General features: G+C 55.6%; 1 protein-coding gene across 5 annotated transcripts in view; it reads left to right on the forward strand.

Moving 5' to 3' along the window:
* PRDM16 (PR/SET domain 16) overlaps nucleotides 1–20,290 on the forward strand; it is a 314,126-nt gene that overhangs the window by 264,933 nt on the left and 28,903 nt on the right. For 3 of the 5 annotated variants that reach the window (XM_025427404.3, XM_025427408.3, XM_025427406.3), the window contains exons 5-8: nucleotides 9,968–10,070; nucleotides 16,123–16,336; nucleotides 18,136–18,283; nucleotides 18,767–18,920. In XM_025427404.3, the coding sequence (XP_025283189.3) occupies nucleotides 9,968–10,070; nucleotides 16,123–16,336; nucleotides 18,136–18,283; nucleotides 18,767–18,920 (619 nt within the window). The remainder of the gene's footprint in view (nucleotides 1–9,967; nucleotides 10,071–16,122; nucleotides 16,337–18,135; nucleotides 18,284–18,766; nucleotides 18,921–20,290) is intronic. The other 2 variants (XM_025427405.3, XM_025427407.3) reach the window with 1 other exon arrangement.

A 20,290-nucleotide genomic window follows, 5' to 3' on the forward strand; every position in this document is an offset into this window, starting at 1 on the left:
AGGCCTGAGAACCAAAAGATGGTGGTTTTTGTGAAGCAAAGTGTTGGGAGGGGCAAGACCTGAACACAGGGTCCCCTTCCCCTCCTCACACCGCCCAGGAGGCAGGAGCGAAGTGGAGAGCTGGGCCCATCCACTTAGGAATCGTTGTCCTCGTGGCTGTGTTTGGCCACAAAGCTGGCCTTGTCAGGGCAAAATCTCCTGACCTCGCTGGTAGCCAACTGATAATTTTCTTGAGCTCCATGGCCATGACTTCAGCTTCTGGCCCCCCAGGGCCAAGGGACACCTCACTAGTGCTGCCAACCCTCCAGAGGCCAAGCACACTGTATCCTCGCTTCCTTGCTCCGGGAACGCAAGCATGGCTGGCTCTCCCTCCTCGTGGTAGCCTCCAGGCTGTGAGCTGAACAGGAGAGAAGATGCCATGAAGCGTTTCTTTTGACCAAGAAGGCCACATGTCCCCAGTGCTGGGAGTTCGTAGTCTGTGTCTTTCATTACAAGTTTGCAAATGGACCCTGGAGCCTGCACCCTCCGGAGCCAGGCCCCTCGGGTGCCTCTCCACCATGCTCCCAGAGCGCCAGGCTCCTCGGGATGCTGGGGGCCCCAGCCCCTCCCACCAGAGCAGTTTGCTTTTGCCTACAATATCTGGGGGTAACACTTGAGATTTCATCTACAAAAAGGATTCCACTGCTTTCAAAAATTTTTTCAGAGACCACATAACAAAGGGTACATTCTCCCATCGCCTGTGCAAACCATTAAAAGCGGTTCGAGGCTCTTGACTTCAGAGAAACAGTTATGCATGAAGAAACGCAGAACGCACACACCAGGGAGGTCCCTAGGACCCCCGGGAGCTGCCCCTGGCTCCCCCCTCTTCTGCTCAGGCTCCTTCTCGGCCCCGAAACTCTGCCTGGATTGAGCAGCTCCCCGCTGGACTCAAGCTGGTGCTTGCCTCACTAACCGGTGAGGTTTGAATCCACCTCTGCTCCTGGAGTGTCTACAGCTTGTACTTAAAATCCAGCATTTTGAAAATAAGATGAGGTTTTTTTCTTCTTCTTTTTTTTAAAGATTTTATTTGTTTATTCATGAGACACACATAAAGAGGCAGAGACACAGATTGAGGGAGAAGCAGGCTCCCTGCAGGGAGCCCAGTGAGGGACTTGATCCCAGGACCCCGGGATCACGACCTGAGCCGAAGGCAGACAGACGCTCAACCGCTGAGCCACCCAGGCATCCCAGTATTTTTTTTCTTCTGATAACAAAAAATATTGCAGAAATTAAAGCAAAAGGATAATCGTAAATATTAGAACTTAAACATTTTTTCTTCTTCCAAATGAAGGTGAAATGTGCGTGAAGGAGAATCAGATCTAGGCACATGGTGAGGATGGGCTCCCCAGCTCCCCTCCTTTGTGGACGGCATGTGCCCGTGGTCATGCATCCGGAAACTATGGGCCAGGCCCACAATGGCACTTTTGGGAGATACAGAATAGAAAGACAAAGGATCCGGATCCTTTATTTAAGAAATAGATTTGTTAGAGTGTTTGAACCAAACTTTAGTAGCAAAGTAGATACCTTTTAGTGGCCAGCTTGTGGAAAAGCAAACAGATGCATAAGCTTCTCAAAGAGAAGCCTGTCTTCAAACATCTTTGTTTTATTATTAATCTTCCAGGGAAGCATTTATGCCAGCTCCACATGGAATCAACTGTTTTGCAGCAAAGCCTTTCCATCTCTTTCCACCAGGGGACAGAAATACTTGCTGCTGGGATAGAATGATAGTCCTTAATTCTTACTGATCCCCTTTAGCCCACACAGGTCCCCCAATGCTTACCCTCCTCGATTCAGGGTCAGAAACACTCGGGGCTCTTTTATTCAAAGCCATTATGACATCGAAATTCCTGCAGACCCTCCTCACCTGCTGGATGTTTCTCTCTATCAAGTCCCTGTGGGATTAACTATCCCCATTTTAGCTCACAAGCTCTGAGGGAACTTGAGTTGCACATTTAAGCGTGTGCATCACTGGCATGGCCCAAAGCATCAGAATTCCTCTACCTGGGGCATTCCAAACCCCCAGCCCTCTGAGGGAGAGAGGAGCCCCCACCCTTGGAGCACCCCTGAGGACCACGAGTCCATCCTGGTGTTACAGGGCACCGAGGGGCTGGCCAGCATCCCTCCTGAGGAGGCACACCTGTGCATTTAAGCAGCCACATGGAATAGCCTCCGTGTCAGGCAGGGGAGAGGTGGAAGGCTGGCCGGCCAGGCCCCGGGTCAGGAGGTGCTCAGAAGGCTGTCAGGTTCCTCAGTTCTCATCCCAAAGTCTTGCCTCTGCATTTCAGATATTAAAGGAAAAATGAGGAAACTGTGGGACATATTTTCCTTTGCAAAATAATAATAATTTTAAAGCCTAATGAGGAACTGCTCTTAGATACATCTACACGGGCCTCATTATTTGTTGGTTGAATAAAATGAATCTTACAGATAATTTTTTTAAAAGATTTTTATTTATTTAAGGAGAGAGAGAGAGAGAGAAGGCACTAGCAGGGGGAAGGGCAGTGGGAGAGGGAGAGAGAATCCCTAGCAGACCCCATGCTGAGCACGAAACCCACGGAGACCACGTGGGGCTCCATCCTACAACCCTGAGATCATGACCTGAGCTGAAATCAAGAGCCGGACACTTAACCAGACTGAGGCACCGAGGGGCCCCCAGAAATGTCTTCTTGAAAGGGATCTGATAGATTCCAAACTATTTTTTCAGCAGTCTCCCCAAGACTGCCTAGCGCTCTCTTGGGTGCGGTGGCCACGGGGCCTCCGCAGAAAGTGCTTCCATTCTTGTCCTGACTGTTGGGAACACCGGCTGCTATGAAGTGGAGCTGGAATAAAAACATCCCCAAAATATTAATAATAAAACAAAGATTCTTGAAGACAGGCTTCTCTTTGAGAAGGAAACATTACACGATGTTAATGGGGTTTCTCAGATTTCCATAATCCCAACGGTTTCTAACAGGATTTCCTGGCACTTATGGACACCCCCCCACCCCTGCCATGCACACACGCACACATGCATGCACACACACACATGCATGCACATGCACACACATGCACATGCACACACACATACATGTGCGCGCACACGTGCAAATACTGAAGCAAACAAGTCCCCTTTCTCTCTCTATCTCCCACACAAACCAGCTCCCGACACGAGGACACAGAGGGGCAGCATCCAGATGGAACATCTAAGATCCATAAAGCCATGTGGGGTTTGCCAGACAGCATTCAGAAGCTCAAGTCACATGACCTGAGCCCGAGTTTTGAGAAGACAGAGGGGCCTGGGCAGGAGGGACTTCCAGGGACCTAAAGACAGAGCCGCTAGAGTCTCAGCTCCCCGAAGAAATGACCTGAAGAGAGACAGCTCTGAGCAGGAGATGGTCCCTAGGAGAGAGCCATGCATCTCCTCCATGGACTGTGGGACCCACAGCCCAGAACTCAACCCTGCCTTCAGCTTCCAATTTTTGCCACAAGACCCGCTTTTGGTGCCCTGTGGCTCCGAGAGGTCCCAGCCCCAGGGGACATCGAGGATAGCTGACCTCTGGTCACTCTGCTCAGCTCCTCTGGCGGCCACCTCTATCCTCTCTGTGGCTCCAGATGGGGGGCCCAGGACAACAGAGGCCACGCTGGGCCTTGAGTTTCCCCTGGACTAAGCCCCATCAGCTAGGCAGTGGCTAGTGGCTTGCTAGCCCTGTGGAGGCCACAGACGGTCCTGAGAGACCCCAGGACTTAGGGCGGCCGGGCTGCTTAGGACAACATGTTCACCATAGCTGGCTGGGGGGACCAAGCTTCCCTCCGGGACTTTTTGGGGGTGGTCGGATCTCAGCTGTAGCCCCTGGGATGCTTTGTTTTACCTTTCCCACTTAGCATAAATGGAAGGCAAAGCCCGCGGATACCTCAGTTCACTCTGGGTGGTAGGACCCCTCCTCCAGCCCTGGGCAACTTCTCCCTTCCCGCTGCCGCCTGCTGGCTCCTGCTTTTCCTTTTGGAAAATCTGAGACACTCAGATCACCCCTGGGTGGTTCTTTCTCCCGCAATTATGAGCAAGCGAGTTCGTTTGAAATGTTTCGGGAGACAGACAAGGTCTGTCCCTGGATTGGCTTTAACGTTAAGAATGAAAACAAGAGCTGGGGAGTGAGGCGCCCACGGAGGGGGCAGGGGTGCAGAGGCCCATTCACAGCATGGCTTTTCCCTGTCCCACCTCGCCTTCACAGGGCAAGGATGTGGTGGCAGGGTGGCGAGCGGCCAGTGGGGCTGAGGACAGTGTGACACGGCGCCGGGGTCACAAACAGATGTCAGGAAGCACGACTCAGGGGCTCCGGACACCCTGGCGCTCCCAGCAGAGGCCGCAAGGCCCACGCCACAGCCCCAGGCCCGGCCGGGAGAACCCCGACAGCACCAGCACGTTCCCCCGGCAGACACCGCTCTGCCTGGGCAGAGGGGCCGGGGCTCCCCAAAGTGGAAGCAGACAAGCGTGTTAAAGAAAGGCATTTCGTTAGCAGATTAGCCGATTGATAAGCACGCAGCGCCGCGTGCATGCGAGCCAACGCTTGTTTTTAATGAAAACCTGGTGCTCCCGGCCGCGCGCTGGCCCTGGCAGCTTCTCTTTTGCTTTCGCTTCCTTTCCCTGCACGCGGACCCCTCAGCCGGTCGCCGGCGGGGCGTGCGAGCCGTCAGCCGGCCGGGGTCGGGACTGGCAGGATGGCATCCAGCACCCCGTCCCTGCCGCCCTCTGCTCTCGACCCCCACGACTTTCTAAATTCAACATTGTAAACGGGTTGGCCGGGACAATTAGATTCGCGGACAATTAGATACAATTTCCCCTTTGAAATGAGAAAGGCAGGAGATTCATTGTCGCGTTTCTTGGCCAGTTCACAAAAGGCTTCACGTATATACCAAACGCATTTGCGTCCGAAAGCTGCCGAATTTTCCGGCACCCTCTTCGGAGCAAAATGATCCTCTCCTCGGCAAAGAATGAGATCTGAATTCAATCGTGCCGTCACGATGCCAGCTGTAATCGCTTGTCAGGATGAATTGAATGGAATACTTTATTAGGAAAGCCACGTAAGAGCGGAGCAGACGTCTCTAACTGTGGCCGGTCACGTCTGTGAATGCATAGACGCGCTCTCCAGGCCCAAACTGCACGGCGATGGAAGAGAGCGGAGTGGACGATTTCTTCCCATGTTTGTGCTGCTGGGAAGGTGACGGGATACAGCAGCAAGACCATGAAGACTTGAACACAATTGCTTTGGCCCCACAGGGGAAGACGGGAGCAGGGCAAACCCCAGGTCACCTCTGTCGACCGGAGGAAAGAGCCGTCTGCATGTCCCTGCAGCCGGCCCAGGGCACCCAGCCCAGAAGTGCTGTCCCCGTGCTCTTGCTCAGCTCTGACATGGCAGGCACCTGTGCGGGCTCCCTCAGGGAAGGCCCAGACAGGCCACAGAGACACAGGCCTGCACCCCAGCCCCCAGTGGCCACCCCGGCCTGTCTGTGCTCTGGCCTGTGGCCCCCCCTCAGGGGCTTTGTCAACTCCAAACACTCCAGGCCTCAGGACTTAGAAATAGGTGGCCCATAATTTGGGGACGGCAAGTAGTGCAGACACAAACACACAGAGGCGTTTCCAGAGTCCGGAAAGCAATGAGGCAGCACGGGACCCACCTGGGGTCCCCGAGAGACAAAGATGCCCCAGGACCAGTGTCCTCCCTTGGGACGGACCAGAGGCGATAGATCACTCTGATTCCCCTGGGTGTTTGCCTTTTGTGAAGAGCCCCTCCCATAGCACCCCAGAGGCCTTCACAAATCCCAGCACTGTCCCCAAATCCAGGGCACAGAGAGGTTGGGTTTTTTTAAGATAAACACGCTGACAAGAGATTTCGCCCATTTTACTGAATTGCTCCTTGAAAGTGTCTCAAACTGGCCAAAGCGGGGAAGCAGTGGCATGCGCTTGACCACTGTCACGTCTCTGAAAACCTGTTGGCTCTGGGGCAGTTGAGGGCTGGTGGGGGATGCCGCAGCCCAGCCACCCAGGGTAGTTTGGGTGTGGAGTTTCTCGTAATTTCAATGGTAAGATTCTAAGATTAAGTAGGAATGAAAATGGTGGAACTTAAATCCTCATATTCAAAAATAGTATCTATCCTTGTGAGTTGATTGGATATTTAAAAAAAAAAAAAAAAAACACATTGAAGGAACACGAGAAAGCATCCAAAACTGACAACCATTTTAAATTGAAAATACTCGTCTTAAAGAATGTGGTTAGGGGACAGTGATGTCTGTGTTCACGGAAGGGTCTGTCTGGATGAGCGTGGCCTGTGAAAGCCAACTTTCCTCAGTACGTGGCCGTTATTTGTCCCTGAGCCTCGTCCACCTGCAGGGAGCCACCTCTGTGTTGGGAGAGGGACGACAGGATGACGGGGAGGACAAGATGACACGGCAGTGGCTCTGAGGACCCGGGTTTGGTGTGGTTCGCCCCCATTTGCTGGAGTGAAGAGCCTGGGACTTTGAAACAGGACCTGACTTCAGGCCCGTCTGTTTGGCTTCATTCCTTTGAAAGCTCTTTGAGAGCAGACGTCAATCGGCTCCTGCGAACTCCACGGCGGTGGCTTCCCAGCTCCCAGATCCTGAAAGCAGAGAGGAAGATTCCAGCCGGGGCTTGCCGGAGCCCCCGGGACAGGCTTTCAGGGGTACGGGACAGCGGCTGTTGGGAAAGCGGCTGTCACCCCGCAGATCTCTGTCCTTCTCCCGCACGGACCTGGCAGCAGAGGAGAGGGTCTCTGCTCCTGGAGGAACAGACCTCTCGGCCCCCTCTGCCACGCTGCCCGCGGGGCCCTGGGGTCTGACCACCCCCTGAGGGACGCACCATGGAAGGAGCTTACCGACCTCAACCCCGGCAGGAATCCAGAGTTGGCTTCAGTAACCACGCATCCCAGGCCCAGCGGAAGGGGCCGGCTCAGTAGTCAATGCGCAATTTGCAACGCCCCAGAGGCCAGGAGCTGCCCAGCCTGGGTCCCAAGGAAGCCGGCCTTTGTCCTGGGAAGTTGGCGCCCGCAGACCTGGAACTGTGGCTTTCTTCCTGAATCTGGCTGATGAGGCCTTTGTGCCAGTGGGAAGAGGTCATAAAAACGGCCGACTTTTGTGTGTCCCAGGGTTACCTTCACACCTCTGTGCCCTTAGCCCAGGCACCCCGGCTCTGCTGGCTCCTGTCCACATCCTGGCCCCCCCCTTCCAGGTGGAGGCAGGTTGGGGACACCCCCACCCCCCACCCTGCCATGGGCCCTGTAATGAGCTCTAATAGCAATTAATAACGTCTGCTGCTCAAAGTCCAGGCCGCCTCGGCGGGCCACTGCCCTCGTGTCCTGAGCTGCAGCCCAGCCAGTTGCCCCAGAACAGTCTTGCGGGTCCAGGCTGGGGTAGGGTTGCCTGCCATGCACAAAACTGCTCCCCGCGGCCAAGAGGGCTGACCATCCCTCTGCTCCTGCTGGGGACTGTGTGGGCGGCCGGGGTGTGGGTCTCAGCCTCCCTCCAGCCTGGCAGCTGGGGAGCACGGGTCGTGGGGCCTCAGGGGCTCCATAGGGGTCCCAGGAAGGTCAGCAGCCCTGGAAGCTGGGAGGGGTGTGGGGGCGGGGACCTGGGCAGCCTCAGAGCTCGCGGGAGATTCCAGGAGGCCCACGGCCCTCAGAGCCGGGGTGGGGGGTCCCAGGAGAGCCAGTTGCACTCAGGGGGTGGGGGTTAAGGAGGGTGGGGGGTCCCGAGAGAGGCCGGGTGGCCCTCCGAGGGGGTCGGACAGGGAGGCGGAGAGGGGAGGCGGGCTGTGCGCAGCCCCCGGCCAGCTCCGGCCCCAGTTGGAGCCCAGCAGCCCGGCCAGAGGGAGGACGCGGCCCCAGGAGCCGCACACACGGAGCGGGACGCCAGGTCAGAGCGGGGCCTCCGGGAGGGTCATGGCGGGCGGGCCCACGTTGCCCTCTAAAGGGGCCCCTGGGAAGCCAGCCGAGGACCCGCCTCTGTCCCCAGCCGGGCCCCAGCCTGCGCACTGGGTGCTCAACGCACTTGCTGGCTGTGCTTGCAAATGGAAGCGCCTACCCCTGCTGATTACTGACCCACCCTACCCATTGCTCAGGGTGTCCCTGGGCTTTTGGGGGGTCCCATATACTGTGGACCCCATTTTGAAATACAGTGGCTCAAGTCTGATTTTTTTAAAAGTTATTTGGCCACCGTAATTTCTTTAGATAAAGTGATACAAAACTGAGGTCTTAACAATTGGTTAATTACAAAAGTTAATAAGCTCCAGGTTCTATTCTCCATTTTAAAATCTTGTCCCTAATTTAGCGACGTATCTGAGGACAATTGCCACATAAAATGAATGAGTGCAGGGGCGGGGAGGTTTGCCCACTGGGTCTTACATGTGCCGTGTGCAGTTCTGACATCTGGGTGCCCTGGGAATAAGTCCAGGGGGGCATTGAGGACCTGGGGGGGCTTTATGTGTCCTTTCAAGGGTTCCCTGCTGTCATTCTGGGGTCAGTTAGGACTGGCGGCTTGTGAGGGAGTCCACACGGATGTGACCCATCCAATAAGTGATGAGGGAGCTCAGCCCTCCGGATGACTCCCAGGGCCTGGGGGCAAGGGGCAAGGGGAGAGGCACAACTGGCGTGCAGGCCGTGTGCCCCGCTTAGGCACCGGGTGTCGGAACCATGTCCTGCTGCTGCTGGAAATTGTGGCTTAATACCGAACCCTCCAGGTCTTCCGTGAGGAGGACAATACCCGAGCGCCTCTGGGTGGGATCAGCCTGGAGAAGCCTGGACACTTGTGTTTCCCAGGGCAGATGGAATCATCTTAGTCTTTCTCTGGCCTCCTAGACAGTCCTGTGGCCAGGCCTTCAGGCTTCTAGAAGCACTTTGTTTACTGTTAGCGGGACAGAGACCCAAATACGCATGTGCCGGGGTGGTAGGCAGTGGTTTGGCTGTGTGACATTTCTGGAATTGAGATGTAATATTCCCTGGGGTCAGCCCCACTCATGTGAGGAGTTGGTACCTGCCCCCCCACACATACTCAGGGACATATGTCTCTGTTCTCCAGAGAGGGTAGGGGGTCCTGGGCAAGGAAGACCCTGGTCCTCTCCCACAGTCATCCAGGCCTTTCCAGCCTGTTCCCAAACGGCCTCTGCCCTGTTGCCCTTCTGAGCCATTCGGTTTTCCAGATCTTGGCCACACCTCCAGGGCAAGCTAAAGAGCTACGCTGAGTACTGAGGCTAGACGTTCTAAATTCTCCTCCCCAGACCTCAGAGTCTGCTGCTCCAGGCTGCAGTAACTTCCCTGAGCCCCATGCACCCCTCCTTGTTTTCAGGGGCTCCCCTATCTGGACCCTGATGGCTCCAGGGCACCAGGCTTGCTGCAGGCACACATGTTCCTCGGCTTCCCTTGTGAATGGTGTCCACACTCATGTGAGGCTCACGGCCTGCTGCCCCAGCCTGTGGAGCACTCTGAGCTCATGGCCATTTTCAAAACATCCAGATTCACTGTCGACCCCCTCTAGACCCCAAGCCCCCAGCCGCAGCAAAGGGCATCTCGCACAGACACTGAGCAAAGGAGCCTGAGGACCAAGCCAGGCCCTGCTCCCAACGAAAGGAGCCAGCCTCCCCGATGCTTCCCACTGGGACGCACCCTGCCTGGGAACTTTTGGGCTGATCTTCACAGATCTCAACTTGCATCCCCTTTACCGATATCCAACAACTGGATGAATCAAAATAAAAGGGACTCTAGTCCTTTCAAGCATCATCTACAAAGTTCCAGAGGGGAACCTCTTAGCAGCAATTAGTAGGCAGGTCAAGTGGCCAGCGGGGCCAGCCCCTGGGATGAGCAGCCTCGGCAGTGCGGGCCCAGCGCTGCTCTCTGAGCCACGAGGACAGTAGCGCTTACCCCTTCTCTCTGCTTTTCTGTCCTAGATTTATTATAAAGTCATCAAGGACATTGAGCCCGGGGAAGAGCTGCTGGTGCACGTGAAGGAAGGCGCATACTCCCTGGGGACAGTGCCCCCCAGTCTGGATGGTAAGCCCCCGGCCCGCAGGAGCTCCCGAGGCTTCCTGTCACGTCACCGCATATGACAGGGGCCTCACTGCTGGCCTTGGACCCCAGGCCGGCAGGACCAGCCCCCTTCACACAACCTCCCTGCCGAAGTGCTGTGCTTTTCCGTTCTATGGGTTATATGAGCTACACGCCGTGTTCAAGATTCGACTTCAGATGATATGAGTGAATGGGTGTTGTGTGGCTTTATAGCTCTGTCGTAGTAGAATCCGGGGGGGGGGGTGCGGATTTAAAAACTGTATTATTATTATTATTATTATTATCAGCAGCAGTATGATTTGCTGTCCCCAGTACTTTAAAAAAAAAAAAAATCAACATTTTGTGGCTTGGAAACTGTCACCCTCCAAAGCTCATGCCATGGAGATGTTTTAGGGGCTCAGGGGGTCCCACAGGGGCATGGATGGTGGATGAGCCCCTCCAACTGCCTGCAGAAAGCATTCCTACGGCCCTCCGCCTCTGACCGCCGGTCCCTAAGCCCCTCGGTGCTTGCTTTCCTCCCTCATCCACGCCCGAGTGCTTCTCAGAGGATGCTAGGAAATTCCTGCTGCACGGAGGCTAGTATTTCTGAAATGCAGATTTATTTTCCTTCATCCACACTGTGAAGCAATGTGCCATTCACCTTGGGATTCTTGAACACTCTTTAAGTCCATTCGAGGAATGCTGTGCTGTGCCGGCAGCCGGAGGACTGGTCCATTAACTCCCCGAGTGCCGCTGCTGAGCACACCGCGTCTTCTCTCTGAACGAGATCCCGCGGGTGAAAAGAAAAGCAGCCTCCCCTTCTAGCAAGGCCAGGGCAGGGGGGGAGCTTGGTTTTCTCCTTCCTGTCTTTCTTTCTTCCCCTCTGAAGGCACAGAGGCTTAATGATTAACGCCACTTACTGCAAGTTCCGCTAATAGTGTCATGTGAGGGCATGGCACTGGGTGGGCCCGGGAGCAGATGCAGAGATCTCTGCCTCGGTTTACCCTTTCGATCCCTGAGCATGACCCAGCAGGGAGGGTCCTTCCTCCGCGCACGGCTCGTGTCTCTGAGCCTCTGATCCAGAGACCACGGAGCCGGATCCTATCTGTACGTGCCTCTAAAGTTTGGTTTTAATTAGGCCGTTGAGAAAAGAAAAATAAATGGCTGAGGGTCTGGGTCGTGAGGGGATGGTCTCGTTTTCCTTACAATAATTGTTGAAAAGACCTATGGATCTCAGGTAGCACACAAGAACTCCGAAAGATAAACCCACTTACCTCAGGGGAGCACCCGGCGACGAGATTTCGTTTGTATAATGAAACTTCTTTCTTCCAAAAGGTTTTAAAAACCTTGATTGCCATCCACCACCACCACCCGCTCCCCCCAGCCCGGCCCCCAATCTTAAATAAGCTAGGTCCGCATTTCCCTAATAATTCATCAAACATTTGTGGGCTAATTGCTTTCCACACATAATAGTCCAGCATCAAACGTCTGACTTTTCATACTCTCTGCTGTCACGGTCACCCCCTTGCCCCCCAACGGCCGCCCCCTCCCCAGCTAAACTCGGAATCGCACAGAAAGAAAATGCAAAAATGTTCCTCACTAAGATAATTATCATAAAAAATCTTTTATCCCAGCCCCAGCTAAATGCAGAGGCCCCTTATCACGGCAGGAATTTGGAGTGGGCTCTCGAGCGCTTTTGAGTCTCCAGTCTGGTAGATTAGCATGTAGATGCCACATAATTGTGTCCCCCTCGGCTCTCTGAAGCCATTAGGCACTGATTTATTTTTCTGTTACATTCCTGCTCTGCCATGAAAAGTTGCTGATGGAACTTCAGATAGACGGGCCAGACGCAGACCTGATACACGCCACGTCAGCGGCCACGCATGGGTCTGGTCTGGTTTGGGGAGAACGTGGAGCTCCTGCCCCAGCCCGTGGCCCCCACGGGCCCCCACCAGATTTAGATGAAGGGAGTTCAGTTTCAAATCACAATTTTTTGTGTGTGCTGCTGTTGGGGGCAGGGGCCTTTGCTGGCGGGGCAGGGTACAGCATTCAGGTACCCCGGAAGAAACGGAGGCCCCCGGTTTGCCAGCCCGCTGGGGGCACAGAGCACCGGGCCTGCAGATCTGAGCCTGGGAATGCTCTTTCAAAGCCGCAGCTTTGTAAAGAAATGCACTTCCAATTTCCCCGCAAGTGACTCAGACCAGGGGGAAGCCACTTTCGGATTCATTAGTTCCAGCGACTTTTTATTTTGTTTTTACTCTCAGCGGAGAGAGGAAAGATTTCTCTTTCAGGAAAGCTTCTTGCTCTTGGGAGAAAATAAAGAAAATCATTTCCATTCAAATATGCTTTTCTTTGGAGAAAGGCTCAAAATTGTTAACTTTTCCCCCCTCTCCATAAAAAGTCAAGAGGATGCACTGAATTGCGTATAAAGCATATGAGACGGATTATGATATAATATAACAATGCAACAACATGATAGACGACAATGCGGTACGATGTAACATAATATAACCATATAGCATATTCTTTTAGTTTTTTTTTTTAATATGGAATTATCATGCTGGGCAGTGGAACCGCACGGGCTGTGCGCATCCTTCGTGGTGCATCCAGCGTCTGTGCTGTGTGCCAGCCTTACCTGCGTGGAGGATGCTGGGACACCTGTCCATACCACGGCATGGGGGGGGGAGGTGGCGAGGCTTGTGCACAGCCAGCCCCCAGCTCCATCCTTCACTCAGGGTTGAACTTGGGTCCACGGAGGGATGAGAGGGCAGGGGAAGAGGGCAATGTTTACCTCCTCACTCACTTCCACGACGTCCTCAAACTCAAATGCCGCCAGAGCGGGAATCGGGATCAGTTTTCATTTTAAATCCAAATTCCAGATCAAAACAGAGAGAGTAAGTTGACCGGTGTGATGGACGGGTGGGGTTGGCATTTCTTCTTGTCTTTGTGTTCAAATCTCAACCTCTGTGACTGTTCCCAGTTGGGTCCAGAAAGAGTAAACTGCAAACTGGCATTTCTCACTTCCTCACGGTGCTGGCGGTGGTGGGAGGGCCCCAGGAAGTCAGCACAAACCCACAGGGGCAGTTTTGTGGGTCTGTGTATCCGGCTCCCTTCTGAGATGGTGTCCTCGGTCCTCAGATGTAGAGGAAATCCACATTTCTAAAGACGAGGAGGGCCTGCAGGGGAATGCTGGGGCGTTCCGAGCGCACATGCCACGTCTGGCGCTCTTCTGGGCGCCCCGCGGGAAGCTGGGACTCTGCTTCCCTCCTTCCCGGGCCCCGCCCGGTGCCCAGGCTCTGGTTACACAGCTCTACCACCTCCTGTCTGGGTGCCCTGGGCCACTCACCCGGTCTGTCCCGGCCTCCATTTACCCGTCATAACACGGGCGTAAGTCTCCCCCCAGGCACGCGTGGATTTGATGTGAGCCTCAGATGTCTGAGCACCATAGAGTTCCTAGCACGGTGCCTGCTGCGTGGCGCTTCCCAGACCTTGAGTATCAGCCCTGTTGCTCCATCGTTCCCAGTGGACCTTTCTCCTGAAGACTTCACACGCCCGAGTTCTACTTCAAGGGCACCACTCTGTAGACTTGCATCCTCCCTGCCCGCTGCCCTCTCTGCCTGCTTGCTGCCTGGCGTCCACCCTGGTGCCCGGGACCAGCCCAGTGCTTGGATGGCTTTTGTTTTAGAGTCTTCTCGGACTTGGCACTCGGGGCGGCCACGGGCCCCGCGGCGCACATTCCTCCCACCCCTGCTCTGCTCTTGCAGGGATGCAGGGTGCCGCCGGCCGTTGTGTTTGCAGACATACCCTCCCTCCCTGTCTCCTCCAGCCCCGTGTCTGTGGTTTGTGTGGACAGGCTGCCTTGCCTCCCTCCATCCATTTTGCAGCTCAGCATGTGTGTCTGGGCAAGCTCCAGGGATGGCCTTTCTGGGAGATGTTTGGGGCAGAGACTTCCGAGCCCCAGAGCCTGAACAAGGCCGGCCCCCGTGCTCTCAGCCCCAGTGCTGGCTGAGTGCTGTAACCTGACTCAGCGGGAGCTGCCTTTCCCCACTGGTGTTGTATTCCTCCAGACAAACGCTTCCTTGAGAGCGGGCTCTCAGCGGCGAGCAGACCACCACACCTGGCCTCTGAGCATCTGCCCGGCCTGTCCCCAGGGCCCTTCCCTGTCACCTGGATATCCACGTCCATGCATGGATGTGAACAGAAGTAATATTTGTGTCATCCAAGCACCCAGGGCCCAACCAGGTGCACCTCAGAGCCAGCTCCCATGGAGTCTGCCCCTTGGTGTCAGGGATCGGGGGGACCCAGGTGCCCACTGGTGGAGATGCCAAGAGTAGCCAGACACCAGGAGCGGCACCTCTACCATTACTGTCGGTGAAGCTTCTGTCCTGAGCAGGTGGTCTTCGGTCTCCCCAGCCTCCTCCCCTGACCCCCTGCCCAGGCTGCAAAGCTCCCCCACCCTCTCCTTGGCACTCTGAGATGTTTATGGTGTCCCTCTAACATGTCTGCGCCCCTCCATCTCCCTGCCTCCTTGGCTTCTACATCCCTCGGGGTCAGGCCATTTGGGGCCACATTTAGCCCGATATCACTGAGGCTTAGCCCAAGGCCACTGGGGCTCAACTCTGCCCATGCACACATGCTCACACACACATGCACAGGGACACATAGGCACATACATCCACACTCACACACATTCCCAGGTCCACAAAGACACATTCACTCCTGCACACATCACTCCTGCACACATAGGCATGCTGGCCCACACACATTCATACGAACACACCCTAGAACAATCACACACATACAGTCACATGATGCGTGCATATTCACAAATACATGCACACATGAACAACTGCACACACATTCACACAGGTGCACATACCCAACTGCATATTCACACACATGTGCACACATTCAAATATGCACAAACATATTCACACTTAACATGCAGAACACATGGTCAACCATGCACAAATGTGTATACATAACATGTACATACACATGCATACAGCACACATGTGTGCATTGAAGCAGACATTCAGATTAATACACGACACATGCACCTGCCCTAGCACCCACACACACTTTCATGCACATGCATGCAAACATGAACATATGCAAAGACATAACTTTCACATATGTAGCCACATACAGAAGCACATGTACGCACTCACAGCCATGCACATGAATATATACGGACAGCAACACAAACCAGGGTAGATGTCCAAATATACCTACACATTCCCACAAAGATGTACAGACATGGACACAGATATGTTCAAATACACACACTCGACACACTGTCCCAGCTGCACACCTGGGCCACACAGTGCACACACACACAGCTGCACATCCACATTCACCTGACACACACATTCACACCTGCATAGTTACACGCCTGCACAGAAGCACACACGCATTCCCACATTTGCTACAAGCACACACATGCACATCTCTCCATTCATTTGTGCAAGAGTTTTTATTGCAAGTGTTCTCTCCCCACCTCGGGCAGGGAGGGGAACACCCGCTCTGGGGAGAAGCTACTGGTAGGCTGTTGCCTGGGGTGGGGCTGGGGATGGGCCCCCGAGGTCGTCTCCCCAGGGAAATTTACGGCTTTGAGCTGACTGTTTGGCTTGGCACGGTGGTCAGGATGCTGTCTCGTAAACTTAATAATAGCTGCCCCCCTTTTAATTTGTTTGACCTTGACGACAGTAATTTATGATATGCATTAGAGCTCTGCCGCGTGTTTTCTCCTAATTCATAAACAAAGTGCTCGCCAGCTTCCTTCTCTGCTCCCCGTTTGCAGGGCCTTCGAGAGCCCGGGGTGGCCTCCTGCCACACGGGGTGGGGCCCAGGGCTTCTCCGTGTTTCTGACAATGCAGACACAGGGTCCCCATGGTCCCAGGCTCCTGGGGCAGCCACACCTCGGTCCAGGAAGCAGCCAGGAAGGAAGCAGGAGCAGGAACAGCCAATGTGGGAGGCAGGGCCCGGGGTCCCCCTGCACCCGATCCTGGGCCCTGTGTCTCATGCTCCCCACCCACCTCCCCTGCTCTCTTCCTAGCAGAGGAGCCCACGTTCCGCTGTGACGCCTGTGACGAGCTCTTCCAGTCCAAGCTGGACCTGCGGCGCCACAGGAAGTATGCGTGCGGCTCCGTGGGGGCCACGCTCTATGAGGGCCTGGGCGAGGAGCTCAAGCCGGAGGGGCTCAGCAGCGGGGGCAGTGAGCAGGCCCATGAGTGCAAGGACTGCGAACGGATGTTCCCCAACAAATACAGGTGCCGCCTCCCCTGCCCCCAACCCTCCCCCATTCCCCTCCCCCAGCCTCCAACCCCAGGAGCCCGAGCCAGCACAGAGGGAGACCCGAGAAAGGCAGGGGTCTGTCCTTGTCTCTCAGTCCTGTCCACACGGATGAGCTGAGAGCTCCAGGGACAGCTAAAGACAAGGGTGACCTCCAGGGTGGCACACCTTGGAGGCAGGTACCCCAGCCCACCCATCAGGCATTAGGGACAGAGCAGGCCCATGAGCGGCTGGCTAAGGCCATAGGTATTTCTGGTTCTGGCTGTGAAGGCCCGGTCCCTGGTTGGAGCCCCCCACCCTAGAAGATCCGCAGGTGGCCCGGGAGAGACATACCCAGCCCTGCTGTTCTGGAGTCAGAGCTCAGCTGTGAGCCGGGCTGGGAGGAGAGTGAGAAATGCAGGCCAGACCCCAAGGAGACTTCTGTAGCAAAGTCCAAGACCAGGATCAGGGGATGGCAGCACCCTGCTGCCCTCGGATCCGGGGGTGACCTGACCTCTAGACACACACTGGGCAGCAGCTGGAAGGGGTCACCCAGGGATCCCTTACCCACCCCCACACCCAGGCACTGGCCTCTGCTCCCCTACGGATGGAACCCACCTGTCCCAGGCACAGTGTGCTGGGCCAGCTGTGAGACAGCTGGACATGGTCAGCCTAAAGCAGGCACAAACTGGCCCTCCCCTGGGAAGTGGGAGCTCTGAGGACCCATGGGAACCCCGAGGAAAGATGAGCCTCCTGGGCTTTGTGCAAAGAGCACCAGGGCTGCGGTCCCATTGCTCCAGGGAAGCATGACAACTTTTCCAAGGCCCCCTCCACCAGCCTTTGAGACTTTCTCTAGGACGGTCTGGCAAGGTCAGAGTAAAACCCCACCAAGTCACGCACTGGCTGTGGTGTTGCTGGGACCCGGTCGCCGATCCCACCACGGCCCCCCCAGGGATGGGAAACTCTCTGCCCTGAACAGATGCCTGAGAAAATAAGCGTTTGGGCAAATCTCAACCGAGGCCCTCAGCGGTAAGCGCCGCTCAAGAGGGTCCGTGTTTTCTTTACATAAACACATAAATCACAATTAACAACAGGGAAAAAGATACAATCTGCCAGTGCTCAAGAACCAAGCGTTTCTGATGTAAATGGATGGCTGGGCCCCGTAATTAACGGGCCGTGATGTATTGCTGCTTTGCTCATGGAGATTAACGGTCACACCTGGGACGGGAGGAGAACCAGGACGTCCCCCGAGAGGAGGGGGTCAGTTGCTGCTCCTTCATCCGAGCACAGCCGCCCCTTCCCAGCAGCTGGGATCTTCCCACCTTATCAGGCCGCATTAGGAGACCCACGCGTTCACCCCAGCCCGCCTCCTCGTTGCACGCGGTGGGTAGGCCAGGGCGGCCTTGGCTTTCCTGCTCCTCACCCCCACTCTGGGGATCGTGGCAATGTTGGGAGCTTCTGCACCCCTTTTCTGAGGGCCAAGGTTAGCCTCAAGGTTAAGATCATCTTGAAGTATAGCCGGGCATCGTGGGCTGGGGTCCTGCCCTGCCTCTGCTGCCTGGAGGAGTGGTCTCGGATGCTTGGTCTCTGAGCTGTGTGCAGGCATTGCTTCCTCCTCACGTGATAAGGGAGGGCTGCCCCTGCCCCTCCGTCCAGTCGCCCTGTCTGGGGGCGGGGGGTGGACAGACAGGCTGCCGAGACTCACTCTTGGCTCCCAGCAGGGTTGGGGGGTCCAGGGAGCACAGTAGGCGGGGGGCAGGCAGGCCCCCCATGACTCCTGTCCCCTGTCCGTGCACAGCCTGGAGCAGCACATGGTTGTGCACACGGAGGAGCGAGAGTACAAGTGTGATCAGTGCCCCAAGGCCTTCAACTGGAAGTCCAACCTCATCCGACACCAGATGTCCCACGACAGTGGCAAGCGCTTCGAATGTGAAAACTGTGTGAAGGTAACACACATGTGCACCTGCTGCTCCCACCCGCACTCCCCACGGAAATGCAAATGAAGTATGCAGAGCAGACAAGACTCCTGAAGTCCTTTGGGTCCCTCAGGGAAGGAGGGAATGTGCCAGGTCACACCAGGTCACACAGCTAGGGAGCAGGCCAGGGGGACAAGACCCCATCCTCTCCGGGGTGGGCTTCTGCCCCCACCAGGGTGTCCGAGCTACTCTGCTTACAAAATCATGTTCTGAGCTCCCACTTCCAACATCCCGGCCACAGCTGCCCCAGGAATTATTGTCAAAGGCACAGAGTCTTGGGGGAGGCTCGGCAGCTCACCTCAGGTCATCAAGGGAGGGGGGTCACCCATCCCTACAGCAGAGACCCCTCCCAGCCAGGTTCAGTGCAGGAACCAGAGCAGCTATGAGAGCCCCACCCAGCAGAGGCCAGAAGGGGGCCAACAGGGGAGTGAGCAATGGTGTCTGTCCCCCCAGGTGTTCACGGACCCCAGCAACCTGCAGCGGCACATCCGTTCCCAGCACGTCGGCGCCCGGGCTCATGCCTGCCCCGACTGTGGGAAGACATTTGCCACATCCTCTGGCCTCAAGCAGCACAAGCACATCCACAGCACCGTCAAACCTTTCATATGTAAGTGGTCCCCCAGCCTGGCCTCCATGGGGGGTTGCTCGGAGGTCAGGCCAAGGCATGAAACCCCTGGGCTCTCCCATTCGCAGGACCCCTGCTTGCTCAGAAACCTCTGCTGGGTGAAGCCCAGGCCCTGGACACTCTCCTGGTACCGCCTCTTCACCACTTTGCTCTGCCGCACCTGCTCATCTTGTGATCCATCTCTCTTGCTGTGGCCTCATTTTTCCCTCCTGCTGTTCTTGGCTCCTCCCCTTGCTTACCCTACAGTGGCCAGAGGTGGGTGGTAGGCAGTGTGGTAGGACCTGTTCAGCAGCCCAACGGACCCCCATTCCCCTTCTCTCCCCTGTACTCACACCCCAAACTGAGCTCCAGGAGGCATGAAGATCCCAGTGACACACATGGAGTTCTGCTCATCCCCGCAGCAGCCTTAGGAAGGCCAGCCTGTGTTCCCTGTGCTGTCAGGGCAGCAGGGCCAGCTGTAAATGCCACTGTCCCCACGGAGCTTACATGCAGTACAGGAGATACATGCTAAGCCATATGAACAGTAATGACACGTGAGACAGGTATATCAGCCTAGAGATGGTGGCACAGGGTTAGGAGGCTCTCCAAGACCTCAGGCTGGCCCAAGTGGGTGCTCGTCCTGTGAATACAGTGGGGGGCCAGGATGGCTTGTCAAAGGGAGGCATTCTAGCACAGACCTGGAGGAAAGGCAGGTGTGAGCTGAGGGGGCGCTAGCAGGGGATGGGGACTGGGAGCACAGAGGCCTTGAGGCCAGCATGTTTTTGGGGAGGTGAGGGGGAGTAATAGGAGAGAGGACAGAGGTCACAAGGGCCAGGTCTTCGGGACCATGTGAACCAGAATGGGAGCATGATCCTTATTCTCAGTGAGTTTGGAAGCCACAGAGGATTCCTCTCTACCTAGAGGTGTGCTGACTCATTCACATAAGATAGTGCTAAGCCATCATTTCATGTGATTTGCACTGTCATCATCCACACGAGGTTGTTCACTGTCATTCACACGAAGTTGTGCAGGCTCATCACCCATATGAGGCTAGTCACTGTCATCACCCACACAAAATTGTTCACTGTCATCACTCACACGAGGTTGTGCAGGCTCATCACCTGTAGGAGGTTGTTCACTGTCATCATCCACATGAAGTTGTGCAGGCTCATCACCCACACGAGGTCGTGCAGGGTCACCATCCACACAAGGTTGTACAGGCTCACCATCCACTTTAGTTTGTTCACTGTCATCACCCACATGAGGTTGTGAGGCTCATCAACCACACGGGGTCATGCAGGATCATTACCCACACGAGGTCATGCAGGGTCATCATCCACATGAGGTCGTACAGGTTCATCACCCACACAAAG

This window comes from Canis lupus, chromosome 5 (assembly GCF_003254725.2).
Source record: "Canis lupus dingo isolate Sandy chromosome 5, ASM325472v2, whole genome shotgun sequence".
Lineage (NCBI taxonomy): Eukaryota > Metazoa > Chordata > Mammalia > Carnivora > Canidae > Canis > Canis lupus.